We start from the raw sequence: 14,630 nt of genomic DNA, 5'->3' as shown, positions 1-14,630 counted from the left end.
ATGTTTTTTTAAAAACAGAAATCACCACTGTTCTTTCAAACTCAAAATGAGCAGAGAGCTGCAGACAGGGATAAGCCAACTATGTAAATTCTCGTTATGATCTTCTGTGAGTGACAACAGAGATCACTGCAACAACACAATAAATGATTTTTTCCTTATTCACCACATACCTACTGAATGGCCACATAAGGTGCTGCGCTTTATGCCATGGAAGTCAAAAGAGAGGGAGGGAATGAAGACAGAGCCTTCTCAGGGTGGGCACAGAGCCCCCGGAAAGAGAGAGTCACCAAAGTAAGGAAAGCAGTGATGGCTTACACCAGACATTCCCTTGGCTGTTATTTATATCTTTACTGATACCCCATTTTCCTTGCTCTGGACCTCAGTTCACGGATGCCGACAAATAAACCAATTTGGGCATTTAAACAACTCTGTTCATACAACTGCACACTCGTTCTCTTGTTCCACTTACGATGAATAAATCTCCAAGCAACTGGCAAGAGATGTCTATAAAGACAGAACATTTTACATTTGGAACGTTGGTGTCTCATGGGCACAGATTCAGAATCTTAGCTTTGACTAACAAAGTAAGCATGATTTTGGCTAATCTACCTCATGATTTCTCAAAGCAGCACATTCCTAGGTCTAATCCTTAACAAGAGGTTTTACTTCATCTGATCATTGCATATCAACACAGTAATTTTTTTTTTGAACATGTTAAAATTTACTTAAAGGAAAAATAAACAGATGTGTTCTTTTGGGGTCAAAGGGTTAGGGAGAAGTTATTCCCCACTCCTGATGCTTCCCTCCATGTGGAGGAACCTTTCATTAGATGAACAACACCTGTCTCTAGGCGAGAAGGTAAATGCCACTGATTGGTAGGTTGTGGGGTGGGGGCTGGACTTGGGGTGCTAAGCACCTTCTCCCTCCCTTCTGCTTTGGGCTGTGGGGTACTGCTCCTCCCAGTTTCACAGGGGCAGGCTCTTGCGTGTACTGGTGGAGGCCGGTGGGAGAACGCAATTCAGAGCTACAAGGCTAGGCAGTCCTTGCTGCCAGGAACTGAGCTAGGTTCCCCAGCTCTAACAGGGGTGACACTCCACTGCCTGGATGCTTTGTCCGTCAACCGGTTCAGGCAGGGAAAAGAGAAGTGTTGCTGATCAGCCCCCTCACACCACAATAAGCGCTTTTAGCTTATGTCCATCTGTGTCCTTTGGTAGGTGTAAGTACTGTCTGCTTAACCATGGAAAACTTCCATCAGTGAGTTGATAAAACCCGCATCACAACTCTGCCTCTTTTCTACATTACCTTGTAGTCCTGCCCGGATTTACTCTGCAGCGTGGAGGACACATTCAGACAGACGGACTGAATTCTGCGGAAGAGTCCGGGTTTAGACCCGTGCTGGACCACCCCCTCTACCTTCAGCGCCAGCTGCTGGTTATTCTGGACCGCGATGGGCTCTGCAGGGTTCCGGGGGGACGGTGACAGGGCAAGCTGGAAAGCCAAAAAGAATGCTCACAACCGAAAGCAAGCTTCCTTCCAACACACACACCTGTGCTATTCGCTGATCACAGATTAAAATGGTACTTGCACACAGAGACACACATCCCCCTTTAAAGACCTGATTGTGCTGGGACGACCAGACAGTTGTACCTTTAAAGTCTATGGTTCCTTATCCCCAGTGCCTCTTTTAAAATACCAATTTTTGTTTGTTTGTTTATTTGAATTTACCCCCTACAGAGGGGAACAGAGGCTTACAGAACAGTATGGGCCCTTCTCTCCCAATTTCTGAGGTGGGGCACTTCTCTCACAATGAACCAACTCCAGCAGGGAAATGCACTATGGAAATTTTCATGTGCAGTTGCTGTCTCTTTGGCCTTAGGTAATTTTAAATAGACTAAATTCAAATGCAAATGACTCCAAAATTCTAGGATTACATATACCACCAAGTCACCATGGTATAAAAGTCAATTTCCAAAAAAAAAAAAAAAAAGTCTAGTTCCAATGAAATTTTTTTTAAGCCAAAGACATTTTTAACCTCACTAGTTTTTCTTTCAAAAACATATTAAGAATCCTAAATACACTTTAATTACAGAAAGCTCAAATCTTACTTAAATAAAATGAGGGAAGAAATTGGGTCTTTTTGATAATGTTGAGCCACTAAACTAATCAACCCTGGAGACATGGAGCCTTTAGGACTTCTTATCTAGATAATCAATTTTCCTTATTATTCATGTCATTCTGAAATGGAATGTTCTATCATCTGCAGTCAAAAACATTCAAACGGATCCAAAAGTACACTGAAGACATTTACTGATACGGATAATCCAGGGAATCTCTTGAAAGCGACAGTTCCCCTCTTCCCCAACAATTTCATTCTTTGAATCAAAACAGCTTTTAAATTTTGAGAGGCTTAAATACTTTAAAATACTAACTCTACTCAGTGACCAGCTCCTCAAAACTTGTTATTCACAGACAAAAGTGCTCTGGAGGTAGGGCTGGTAATGTTTCACTGGACCTGATTCATTCTAAGTTGGGTCTGAACAGGCTGATTAGACATGGATTCAGCTCAAGATCCTTGTGGGCTACTATGATGACTACCACTCAAATCATTCTTGAAGACAGGTCAGAACTCCAGGTACCCAAATGTCTATCACACTGCATTGGGTGCTGTCAGGTAAGAAAGGAGAGGAGAAGGTTTAACTCTTAAATCAGTTGATAAAGGAAAGGCTTACAACGGAGGAGTGTAAGTTTTATCTAAACCAAAGGTAAGATCCTGAAACACAGCTCTGCCCCTTGTCATCTTCAGAAGAAGGTATTAAACTACATTAAACCTGAGTGTTTGTCCTATATTACCTTGATGCTGGTAGACTGAAGTTTCTGGAAAAAATATCTCTGAAATGAAAGAGGAACTTTCAGCAAAGAAATGATGGCATTGCAGAGGCATGCTGTATGCTGGGGGGGGAAAAAAAAAGAAAAATGAAGTGAAAATAAATTTCCAAATTTCATCAACGAATAGTTACTTTCAGGAAGAAGTTTAAAAACTTCAAATGTTCATGATTATTACAAAAGTACACACCAAGCAGGTTAACAGAGACGACACTTAGGAACTCATACATCTGTCAAATCACTCTTGCTGAGGTCAGAGATTTATAGCCCTTGGGCCCACCCCCACAGGTATGCTAGTTGCAGGTAACTATCAACGTGCCAGTCTGGAGATGTGAAATCACATCTCATAGCACATGGTATGATAATCACATGGCATGGTTAGTACCCTGCTAGGGGGACTAGTCCATCTCCAATACCTTCTTCATGCAAACCCAGTACTTTGCAGCCTTTGGATTTTCCTGACATTTCTGTGGCTCCTGACAATGGTCCTCTTCCATGGGATGCCCCTTCATGGCCCCTGCCCTTACTTTTTCTGCTTGTTCCCTTCTCCCATCTTCTTCCCTAAGATTCTCTTCCTTTGCTTGCTCCCTCAGTGTTGACACTTCAGCCCTTTTGTCTTCTCAGTCCACTTGTTCTTCACAGGCAATTTTCTTCACTCCCAGGACATGAAGAATCTCTACATCATGACAACTTCCATGTATCGCAATCTATCTCCTTCTGACACCAGACCTATTATCCAACTGTCCAGGTTTCACAGGTTTAAAAACAAAACCTTCACCTCTCCCACTGTCCCTCCGTATTCTGTCTCAGTAAAGTATCCACCACTTGTGCACATGGTCACCCAAGCTGGAAACCCAGAGGTCATGTCTGCATCCCTCATTTCTGATTTAAAGAAAACAAAAAACAAAACCAAGCCTTGAAAATATTACACCTAAGTAATCTTTATGTATCTGTTCTTCTCATTCTTACTCCCATTTTACCAGTGTGGCCCTTACCTTGGATTACTGCAAAAGTCTTATAACCACCCTTCTTCTAATTCCATGCCCTCCAGGCCATGACCTGTTCTGTTTCTACAGAGCCATAATGTACAGTCTTAGCTTAACCACTTCTCTCCCACCTCCATGTAAAATTCCTAAAGAGTGCCCCCACGGCCTATGGGACAAGGTCCAAACTCCTTAAGACTGTGTTCAAAGCCTTTTGTCATCGGGCCTCTGCCCACCTCTCTAGTCCCGAGCCTGGACATTGTACTGCAGCAGTAACACACTGTTCCCAGGAGACGTCATGCTATTTTCTGCCTCTGCTTTAGAACGTATTGTCTTCTGCCACGAATTCTCCACACTTCCTTACCTGCCTGGAAAACCCATGTGCAAGCACATCTCTCTGGCTCGCGCCCTCACCTGTTCTTCCCACCCTTCAACGTGAATTACTGTCTTTTTTGTGCTACAGCTCTACTTTGCAAGGAGCTCCACCACTGCACAGGACCTGTATTTGCTTACAGAATCTTTCTTTCTTATCAGGCTATGGACAACTGGAGGGAAGATCCTCTTTGTCATTTTTCTATTCCTAGGATTCAAAAAATAGTTGTTGAACTGCATTTTGGGTTCAGAAAGTACCAACTCTATAAAAGACAATTTGGAAAGGGAATCAAGAGTTAGTAACCACTCCTTTTGTGCCGGGCCAGACAATGTGCTAGGCATCAGGCATTATCTCACTTAAACTTCACAAAAACTCTGTGAGGTAGATATTTTTCCACATCACAGAAAAGGATATTAGAAATCTGCCTCAAATCATGACCTGCTGATTGGCAGCAGTAGAACTTGACCCGAGGGGTCTTCTCTTATATTGCATACCTACTGAGCAGAAAATTCCCATCTCTTCCATTATATTCAGTGGATTCAAATGTATCAAACTCAAGTTACTGTGTGGCATTTATTTAACTTCTGAGGGTGGAGCTTAGAGGAAATATGAAAATATTTTTTTAACCAATGTCTCACACAGATATGTCTATTTTCTACAAAGATTATCTTTACAACCTTCCTTAGCAACCAATTTCAGTATCAAACAGCTACCTATGTCATTTCAATTCAGCATATACGTACTGACAATCTAATGTGGAAAGCAGTGTGAAAAGCAGAGTATCTAACCTTGGTATCTAACCTGACTCTTTCATGACACATCCTGCCAGTTTCTTCTGAAACACTTGATGAATGATGAGTTCAGAACACGGGGAGCAGGAGGCGGAAGAGAGCCACAGGGAGTCAGCACCCCACGTGTGGGCAGCGCAAGGGACACCTCCAGGGTGTGAAGTTCAAAGATGGTGCTGTGGGCTGATGTGCTGCTGTGTCCAGACCCACATGCGGAAGCCCCAACTCCCAGTGTGCTGATACCTGAGGGTGGGCCTTTGGGAGGTCATTAAGTTTCAATGCGGACATGAGGGTGGGGCCCCCATTATGGGAGAAGAGAAAAAGAGATGAGAGCCTCCTCTCCCTCCAATTCCTGAGGACACAGTGAGAAAGCAGCTGGCAGGCTAGCAAGAGAGCCCGACCAGGAAACAAGCTGGCTGGCATCCTGATTATGGACTTCTCAGCCTCCAGAACTGTGAGAAATGGCCACTGCTTAAACTACTATGTCTATTTTTTTATAGGAACCTGAGTTGAATATGACACTGGAGAAATGGCCAGACAGGGAGGAGGAAATCTGGGTGAGAGTGGAAAGTCAGGGGATAAAGAGCAGGTGCTCAACAGAACCAAAGGCACCAGAGATTCAGCAGGCTAAGTGGCCAGGTATACTAAGACGGCCAGGTGTACTAAAGGACCACACTGGCATCGCCTGGCAGGAACTAATTTACTGACAGTCAGACAATAAGTCCAGTTTTTTCTGTTTTAATTGGCCAGTGGTTTTTAACCCTCGTGTCATGAAAGAATCACCTGGGAGCTTTTAAAAAAACTAATGTCTGGGCCTCACAGAGATTCAAAGACAACTGGTTTGTGGTGGGGCCTGGATATTGATGGATTTTTTAAAAAGCTTCCCAAGTGATTCTAGAATGTAGCCAAGATTGAGAACAACTGCAATCTCAGTTAAACAATTTAAAAATGGGGAAAAATAGTTTTATCTGCATTCTGGTAGAACAGATTTGACATGTTTGTGTGACTGCGTAGCCACTACAGATGTGTTCAGTAGCAGCTTTCACGGATTACCATCCTCACAACTACCAGGCTGCAAGCACCGTACTAACCCTGTCACAAAACAGGCACAGAGAGGTTGATGTGCTGAAGTCACAACACAGTAAGTGCCAGAGACACACAAAAACTCACTTCCACATAAAAAGACCTCAATGAAACAAATGCGACTTGCCATGTAAGAAACAGGGGTATATTTCCGATTGAGCGATTCCACCTCCTCCAAGACATGATTATATACAGACATCATTCTTCTCTCATATTCACTATCAGCATGGGCTGCTCCTGTAGACCCATATTCCTGGAAACTGAAGTCAAAAATTAGTATCAATGAATCAACGAAAACAGTAATTTAATGTCAAAATGTGTCAGGTACTTTCCACACACTCATTTAATCTTCAAAATAACGAAGTAGACACTGTTATTTCCATTTCACAGATGAGAAAACTGAGGCTTGGAGACGTTAAGTAATTTGCCTTCAGTCACAATAAGTGACAAGCTGGAATGCAAATCCAGACCTGATTTCAAATTATACAAGTCTTAATCACTTTGGTTGTTAGCTAGATGAAAAATGTTTAATTAAAAATTGTTCCTGCCATGAGGTGAAACAGACAAAAGATATCTGAAAGGTAACTATTAATAAAGCCAGCAGACAAGGGCCAAATAACCAATAAAGATATGCAAGTCATCAGATTATGCAAGGAGTTGAGGAATGTCATAGAAGACATCAATCTTGGACAAATCACTACACAAGTAGCAAGGATAAGATGTGAAGAGATGAAAAGTGTGGAGGGCATTCACAGCTGGGAAAATGGCATGAATCCAAAGCAAGCAGGTGAAATGCTCAAGAATGGTCAGCAGAGAGCTACCATATGGAACATGCTAGAAAAAGTTTTATCCAGATTTCTTCAGTTTTCTCTCTACTGCCTCAAACCCAGAGATATTTTTGGAAGTATTTCTAAATGAGAAGAGGTGGCAAAACTGCATTCTAACTGAACTTCAACAGGGCTATCAGAAAATGCAATACAGGTAACTATGTTGTGTTAATACTACTCTTATCACTCCCTTATTATCCTTTTAATGCCTACTATGCGCAAGGTACTTCAACTAGGTACTTTATAGAGGTTTTTCACTTAACCAACACAACCACTCTTAAGAGACAGGCATCATTACTTACCTATAGTTTACACATAAGAGGCTCAGGGAGATGAAATCACATGTCTGTATTCATACAGCTAGGAGTGAGTCTTAAGGGACTGACTCACTCCTAGCTGTAAGCGCATGAGTATCCAGCTGGCTCCTAAGCTTTGTTCCCTACTCTGTACTGCATCTTAAGTTGCATTAAGACAAGAACCAAACCTCATTTATATGACGGACTTTAAGGAAAACTACCCCACACAATTAAGCATGATGATTTTAAAGTCTTTGACAAAGTGACCTAATAAAAGGGTAAAAACCCAGAATACATTGCTCCACCTTCAATACAAAAGGAGTATTCCTTTACTTAAAAATAAATTTTACTAAGATATGTTACAAAATCACAAAAATGCACCTTTCCTAGTCAGATCCCTACCTTTGGCCCCCAGTAACCACTGCAGATGGTGACTGCAGCCATGAAATTAAAAGATGCTTACTCCTTGGAAGAAAAGCTATGACCAACCCAGACAGCATATTAAAAAGCAGAGACATTGCTTTGCTGACAAAGGTCCGTCTAGTCAAGGCTATGGTTCTTCCAGTCATGTATGGATGTGAGAGTTGGACTATAAAGAAAGCTGAGTGCTAAAGAATTGATGCATTTGAACTGTGGTGTTAAGAGAACACTCTTGAGAGTCCCTTGGACTGCAAGGAGATCCAACCAGTCCATCCTAAGGGAGATCAGTCCTGGGTGTTCACTGGAAGGACTGATGCTGAAGCTGAAACTCCAGTAACTCCAGTACTTTGGCCACCTGATGCAAAGAGCTGACTCACTGGAAAAGACCCTGATCTAGGGAGGGATTGGGGGGCAGGAGGAGAACAGGATGACAGAGGATGAGATAGCTGGATGGCATCACTGACTCGATGGACGTTAAGTTTGAGCAAGCTCTGGGAGTTGGTGATGGACAGGGAGGCCTGGCATGCTGCAGTCCATGGGGTCGCAAAGCGTTGGACATGACTAAGTGACTGAACTGACTGAATATTCCACTGTATGGAAATACTACAATTTATTTGCTCACTCGTCTTTTGACATATTTGCCTCCTTCCAGTTTTTGTTGTTATAAATAAAGCTGCTAAGAAAATCTGTGTATAGGTCTCTGTAAAAATATGTTTTTCTCTTAAGTAAGCAGGCATAGAACTGGTGGTCATATGGTAACTGCCAAACAGTTTTCAAAGTGGCTAAATCATTTTGTAGTCCCAACAATATATGAATTCAAGCTCTTCCACAACTAATTAATACTTGGCATTATAGGGCTTTTTAATTTTAGCTATTCTAGTGGGTATAAGTTTATCTCACTGTGATTTTAATTTGCATTTTCCTGATATTTAATGATACTAAGCGTCTTGTCATGTGGTTATTGGACATTAATATGTCTTCTTTTTTGAAGTGTCTCGTCAAATCTCTTGTCAAGAGCTTTTCTGGTGGCCCAGGGCTAAAGAATCCACCTGCCAATGCAGGGGACACAGCTTCGATCCCTGATCCAGGAAGATCCCACAGGTCGTGGAGCAACTAAGCCCGTGCCCCCCAGTTACTGAGCCTGTGCTCTAGAGCCCAGGAGCTGTGACTACTGAAGCCCGAGCGCCTACAGCCCGTGCTCCGCAACAAGAGAAGCCTCCTCCATGAGAAGCCCACACACCACACCTGGAGAGGACCCCCGCTCGCCCCGACTACAGACAAGCCTGAGCAGCAACGAGAACCCAGCACAGCTAAATAAACAAATAAAATCTAAAAAAAAAATCTTGTCAGTTCTCAAAAATTGGGTTATCTTGAGTTGTATGGTTTCCTTAATATTCTGAACAGAAGAACTTTGACAGAGTATGTTTGAGAATATTTTCACCCTGCAACCTATCTTTTCATTTTCTTAGTGGCATTTTTCAAAGAGCAGAAGTTTAAAATTTTAAATCCAATTAAACAAATTTTTCTTGATGGTAACTGCTATCTGTGTCCTTGCTGACCTCAAGGTCATGGAGATTTTCTCTCACACAGTATTCTAAAAAATTTGGAATGAATCAGGTAAATGGGAAAAAAATAGCCAACTGGCCTAGTCTGAGAGTAGACAGGACTTCAAAACAGAAGGCCAGGATTTTGATACTGCTTAGAAAAAAAAATGGTTAAGTCAATGCTTTAGGATAGAGAAATTTAAAATGCTTTGTTTAAATAGCCAAGACATGGAAACAATCTAAATGTCTATCGACAGAAGAATGGATACAGGTGCGGTATATATACAGTGGAATACTACTCAGCGGTTAAATAGAATGAAATAATGCCATCTGCAGCAACATGGACCTGAAGGGTGTCACACTGAGTGAAGTAAGTCAGACAGAGAAGGAGTATTATCATATGATATCCATTATATGTGGAATCTAAAAAGAAATGATACAAATGAACTTATAAAACAGAAAGAGACTCAGACTTAGAAAACAAACTTATGGTTGCTGGGGGTTGGGGGGAAGGCATAGTTAGGGAGTTTGGGAAGGTCATGTGCACACTGCTGTCTTCAAAACGGATAAGCAATAAAGACCTACTGCATAACACATGGAATTCTACTCAGTGTTATGTGCCAGCCTGGATGGAAGCAGGGCTTGGGGGACAATGGCTACATGTACATGTATAGCTGAGTCCCTTTGCTGTTCACCTGAAACTACCACAACATTGTTCATCAGCTATACCCCAATACAAAATAAAAAGTTAAAGTTCAAAAAATAAATATATATTATAATAGACATCCTTTCATAAAAAAATAATAATTAAAAAAATAGAATACTTCATTGATAATATACTGAGAAGCAGGGGACATGGGTTCGATCCCTGGTTGGGGAACTAAGATTCCACTTGCCGCAGAGCGACTCAGCCTGCACATCACGACTACTGAGCCTGCGAGCTCCAGAATCCACATGCCACAATGAGAGACGCCCAAGGCCACAACTACTGAGCCTGCGAGCTCCAGAGCCCACGTGCCACAACGAGAGACACCCAAAGGCCATGACTACTGAGCCTGCATGCTCAACCAGAGAGTCCGGACACCATAACAAAAGATCCCACAGGATGCAACAAAGATACTGCACACTACAATGAAGGCCTGAAAGCCAAATAAATCGTAAATATTTTTTTAAAAGTGAAAGCCTTAAAAAAAAATACCTTGCTGATTCTGGGTCCAAAATGAGGGCTTCAATTGCATGAGATATCAGTAAACAGCTCTGCTGCTGTCTGAATTATGTTAAGGTTATACGTTATACATGATAATAGAGAAATGTACTACAGACTTTACATTTGAATATTAAATAAGGCAAGATGAAAATCACCATATTCTTGGTGAAGGTAACTATGTTACTGATTCAAACAGTCTGTGGTGGTTTTGTTTTTTTTCCTTTTAAGGGATATATGTTGTCTGTAATAGTTCCAGGAAGGGTGCTTCAGAGGTTCATGTTGGAAAAGAGGAATCCAAGCAACAGGATCTGTGATTCACTCACAAAAGCTCTTTATCTTAGATACAGGCGTTTCACTGATAAAAGTTAAAAACCACCACCACAATAAGGGTCTGTACAGTGGTTACCCTGGAGATTCCTAGGCTGGGAGGGATCTGTTAACCCTCCTGAAATGGTATGCAAACTTTGGGAGGGTATGTGCACATATGCATTTTTCAGGGGAGAGAGTCAATAGCATTCATTAGGTTTTCTATCAGGTAAGCCAAATTGCCAGAAATTATTGATTTATAGGTCCTACAACTAAAAATCAGTGTATCTCTTTACTCTTTTCAAAAAGGATCTAAGGCTGCTAATAAAAAAATATGGAGAACTAAAGATGGCTTAAGGAACAAAAGTGATGACTGAAACAACTGAATATATCACTAATAAAGGTGATGGAATCTAGGGTTGTTAGCTGTGAAGAAAAGAAGGTGAGGCAAGAGACAAAATGGCCCTCTGGTGCAAAAATGTTCTGTAACTTAAGTGAGCACAAAGACCTCAACACTGATCAGACCTTGGTTTTGGATGCTTTTCTCAAGAGGGAGAACGACCACCCACCATTGAGTCACCACCTTTTAAAAAGCTTGGTTGAAAAAGAAAAGTATAATTATACCATTCATACTAGATTTCAAAAAAAGAAAATCATTACTTACAGTAGATTTATGAGCTTCCCTGGTGGCTCAACTAGTAAAGAATCCACCTGCAATGCGGGAGACCTGGGTTCAATCCCTGGGTTGGGAAGATGCCCAGGAGAAGGGAATGGCCACCCACTCCAGTATTCTGGCCTGGAGAATTCCATGGACTATACAGTCCATGGGGTCGCAGAGAGTCGGACGTGACTGAGCGACTTTAACATTGTAAATCTGTAGGGTTATCTAATGTATATTTTAGTTACGCATATCTGAAGTATTTATCCTACATTTAAAAGAATACTTCCGATGAACAAGAAATATCAGGCAAGTTTAGGATACAGTTCTACATTCCTCAAAGTTGCCGAATCAGCATCAAAAGATGCCTGATAAAGATCCCCATATCGGGAAGCAAGGCTTCGGAATTCTTCCATGGACAGCTTCATCTATAAAGAAGGAAAAATATAAATTATGATAAATAAACAAACATGCTATCCTTACTGTGTAAATAACACAAAAACTGAAACCTAAGGAAAAAATCCTCAAACAATTAAAAAATGCAAAAAATATTTCAACTCTTTTTCATTTTCAGTTCACTCAGTTTTATAAACTGTTGAGAATTAACAAAGGTGGCAAATGAAACCACAAATGGGCATAAGATTATAATAATTTACATACCACGTATAGAAACAAAAACCACTGCATTTTTAGCTTCTTCAAAGTTCTACTAAAATAAATAATAGCTGTGAACATCCCAAAGTTTCTTTAAAATGTATGTCCTTTCTCTTATATAAATATATAGCATGGAGTGAGGTATCATCAATCATTTTGTCATTTTAATAAGCTTTCGTAGCTTGTGTTTTGCAAGACAGATGAGTTTATAAGCATTTGCTGTTGCCTATGAGTCAAACCACTGATTTCTAAATTTCACAATGTAAAAATAAATAAATAAATAACTAAATTTCACAATGTTTTTGATCTCACAACTAACTTCAAAAATCTCTAAAGTGTACATAAAAACTGCCCTGAAAATACAGTTAAGACATGCCTGATTGGAGATGCGACCACACCGCTGAAGGTCATTCCCTAAGGTCATGGCGATAGTTGTGGCGATTGCAGGTGGGGGGCTTGTCTTGAGGCTATTACAAGTACAGATAAGTTGGGAGAAGGCTTGCAGAAGGTCGATCCTGAGCTTTACAAATTCACACTGAAAACTTAAAGGATTCAGTGGTGTACTGGCAGCCTGGGGAATAAAAAAAAAAGATATATTTAAGACAAAGTAAACATAAAAGGAAGATGGTGAAGGGCAAAGTATTTGTCGTAGTCTGTGCAAAAGACCAACAGTTCTAACAGTGATGGATAAACACTTATAACGGGAGGACGTAATACAGAAAGGAAGACACTGTTATTAGCGGCACTCTGAAAATCTGGGTTCCATCAACCCTGAGGATCCTTCCTTCCTACATTTGCCAAGATCTTACAACACATGGATCAGCTACACTGTCACCAGTAAGATTGCATATAAAGGGTGCTTCATGGACATTACCACTCTCTCCAGATTCCCTTATTACATTCCTACCCTTCTAACCTGAAATTTTCATGCTGGAATCATTAGCAGAATTGTTAAAAGGTGGGAGTGGGGAGAAAAGGAAGGTAAGGGCAGGAGAATTATACTGTTAGTCACTGCTTAAAAAGGACGTTGCTGGTAGAGCTGAGGCAAGGGACAGCCAGATTATGTGGGGCCTGCAAACAACAGGCAAAGTTCTGGATTATGTTTTAAACGTGGTAGAAAGGCAGTTTCAACAACAACAAACAAAGCATGTTGCCTCATGGCTGCTTCTTTCCATGACTAGTCCAGGTCAACTTTATTTTACTTATTTATTAATTTTAAAAAATTTGTTTATTTCTGGCTGCACTGGGTCTTTGTTGCTGCGCGTGGGCTCTCCCTGGCGAGCAGGGGCCACTCTCTAGTTGCAGTGCATGAGCTCCTCACTGTAGTGGCTTCTGTTGCAGAGCACGGGTTCTAGGGCTCATGGGCTCCAGAGCTCTGGCTCAGGAGTCCTGGCGCACAGGCTTAGCTGCCTCGTGGCATGTGGGATCTTCTCAGATCAGGGGTCAAACCTGGTCCCCTGCATTGGCAGGTAGATTTTTAACCACTGGAAGCAAAGTCTCAAGCCCAGATTAATTTTAAAGAGAATTTCTCATTAGACATTTAGAATGCACAGAGAGGCTACCAAGGAATAGGTTATAACACACAAGTTTCAATGAGAATGGAGAAAAGTCAGGGATTAGTCTTAAACAGCAAAGAGCAGCATCAGCTAGGTAAAGGAGGCCAAGAATTTAAGTCAAGTCAGTGTAGACAGAGAACTAAGACAACCTTTAGCTATTTATCAACTGCCCTAGGGGAGAAACTGGCATGGTGCTTTCAACAAAAGGCATATTAAAAATACATTAATTTAACAACAAAGAAAGTACAATGACATTAATTCTCTTCTCTGACATGACTCACTTAAAACATGTGGATGCTGTTTCTTAGTACCTCATACTATTCTTTTAGCTGGAGAGTCTGCTTAATTCTGGAGAAGGCAATGGCACCCCACTCCAGTACTCTTGCCTAGAAAATCCCATGGACGGAGGAGCCTGGTGGGGTGCCATCTAAGGGGTCACACAGAGTCGGACACAACTGAAGCGACTTAGCAGCAGCCGCAGCAGCTGCTTAATTCTGGACCTTTAAATTTTCAATTCTGGAACCTCAAGGTATGTGACTTGAGGTTCCAGAATTCAGTTACAATATTATACATCTGTCCAAGTATCACATATTGACCTCTGTGAGGTTCTCTCTGGTCTTAAGTGTCAAATGGTAAGTTTTATTACTTGGCAGCATTTGTATTTTACTCTAGGAAATAGCCACTTCCTATATCCTTTACAAGAATGTATACTGCTATAGTATCCCTCTCAGATTGCAAAGCTACCTCTATATAAAATTATATAAGCTAGAGGTAATAACTGTAATCAATGTATCGAATTCTGTGGTTTTCAAACTTTTGGGATGTTTTATTCTAACTGTGAAACAGTACAGATTAGGATGTAAAAGAGACTATTTCAATTGTTTTTAATTTCTTGGAGATCTGATTTGCTTCCCTCTGCCTCTTATGTTCCTACTTGCTATTTTTAATTTATTGCTTGTCAGTAACTTTAGAAGGGTCAGAAACACAAGTAGGTATAAGATACTGTTATATACAGTGCAGACCATCTTATCAGGCAAAAAAATTTACAACAT

General features: G+C 41.1%; 1 protein-coding gene across 4 annotated transcripts in view; it reads right to left on the bottom strand.

Annotated features, from left to right (window-relative positions):
• The window catches only part of INTS7 (integrator complex subunit 7), a 79,309-nt gene that overhangs the window by 3,459 nt on the left and 61,220 nt on the right, over window positions 1-14,630 (bottom strand). For 2 of the 4 annotated variants that reach the window (XM_068985693.1, XM_068985696.1), the window contains 6 exons: window positions 12,399-12,593; window positions 11,693-11,796; window positions 10,396-10,464; window positions 6,238-6,370; window positions 2,851-2,949; window positions 1,303-1,488 (listed from right to left, as the gene is read on the bottom strand). In XM_068985693.1, coding sequence (XP_068841794.1) covers window positions 1,303-1,488; window positions 2,851-2,949; window positions 6,238-6,370; window positions 10,396-10,464; window positions 11,693-11,796; window positions 12,399-12,593 — 786 coding nt within the window. The remainder of the gene's footprint in view (window positions 1-1,302; window positions 1,489-2,850; window positions 2,950-6,237; window positions 6,371-10,395; window positions 10,465-11,692; window positions 11,797-12,398; window positions 12,594-14,630) is intronic. The other 2 variants (XM_068985695.1, XM_068985694.1) reach the window with 2 other exon arrangements.

The sequence above is a fragment of the Capricornis sumatraensis genome, chromosome 14, assembly GCF_032405125.1.
Source record: "Capricornis sumatraensis isolate serow.1 chromosome 14, serow.2, whole genome shotgun sequence".
Taxonomy (NCBI): domain Eukaryota; kingdom Metazoa; phylum Chordata; class Mammalia; order Artiodactyla; family Bovidae; genus Capricornis; species Capricornis sumatraensis.
This window is presented reverse-complemented; position numbering and strand designations above follow the sequence as displayed.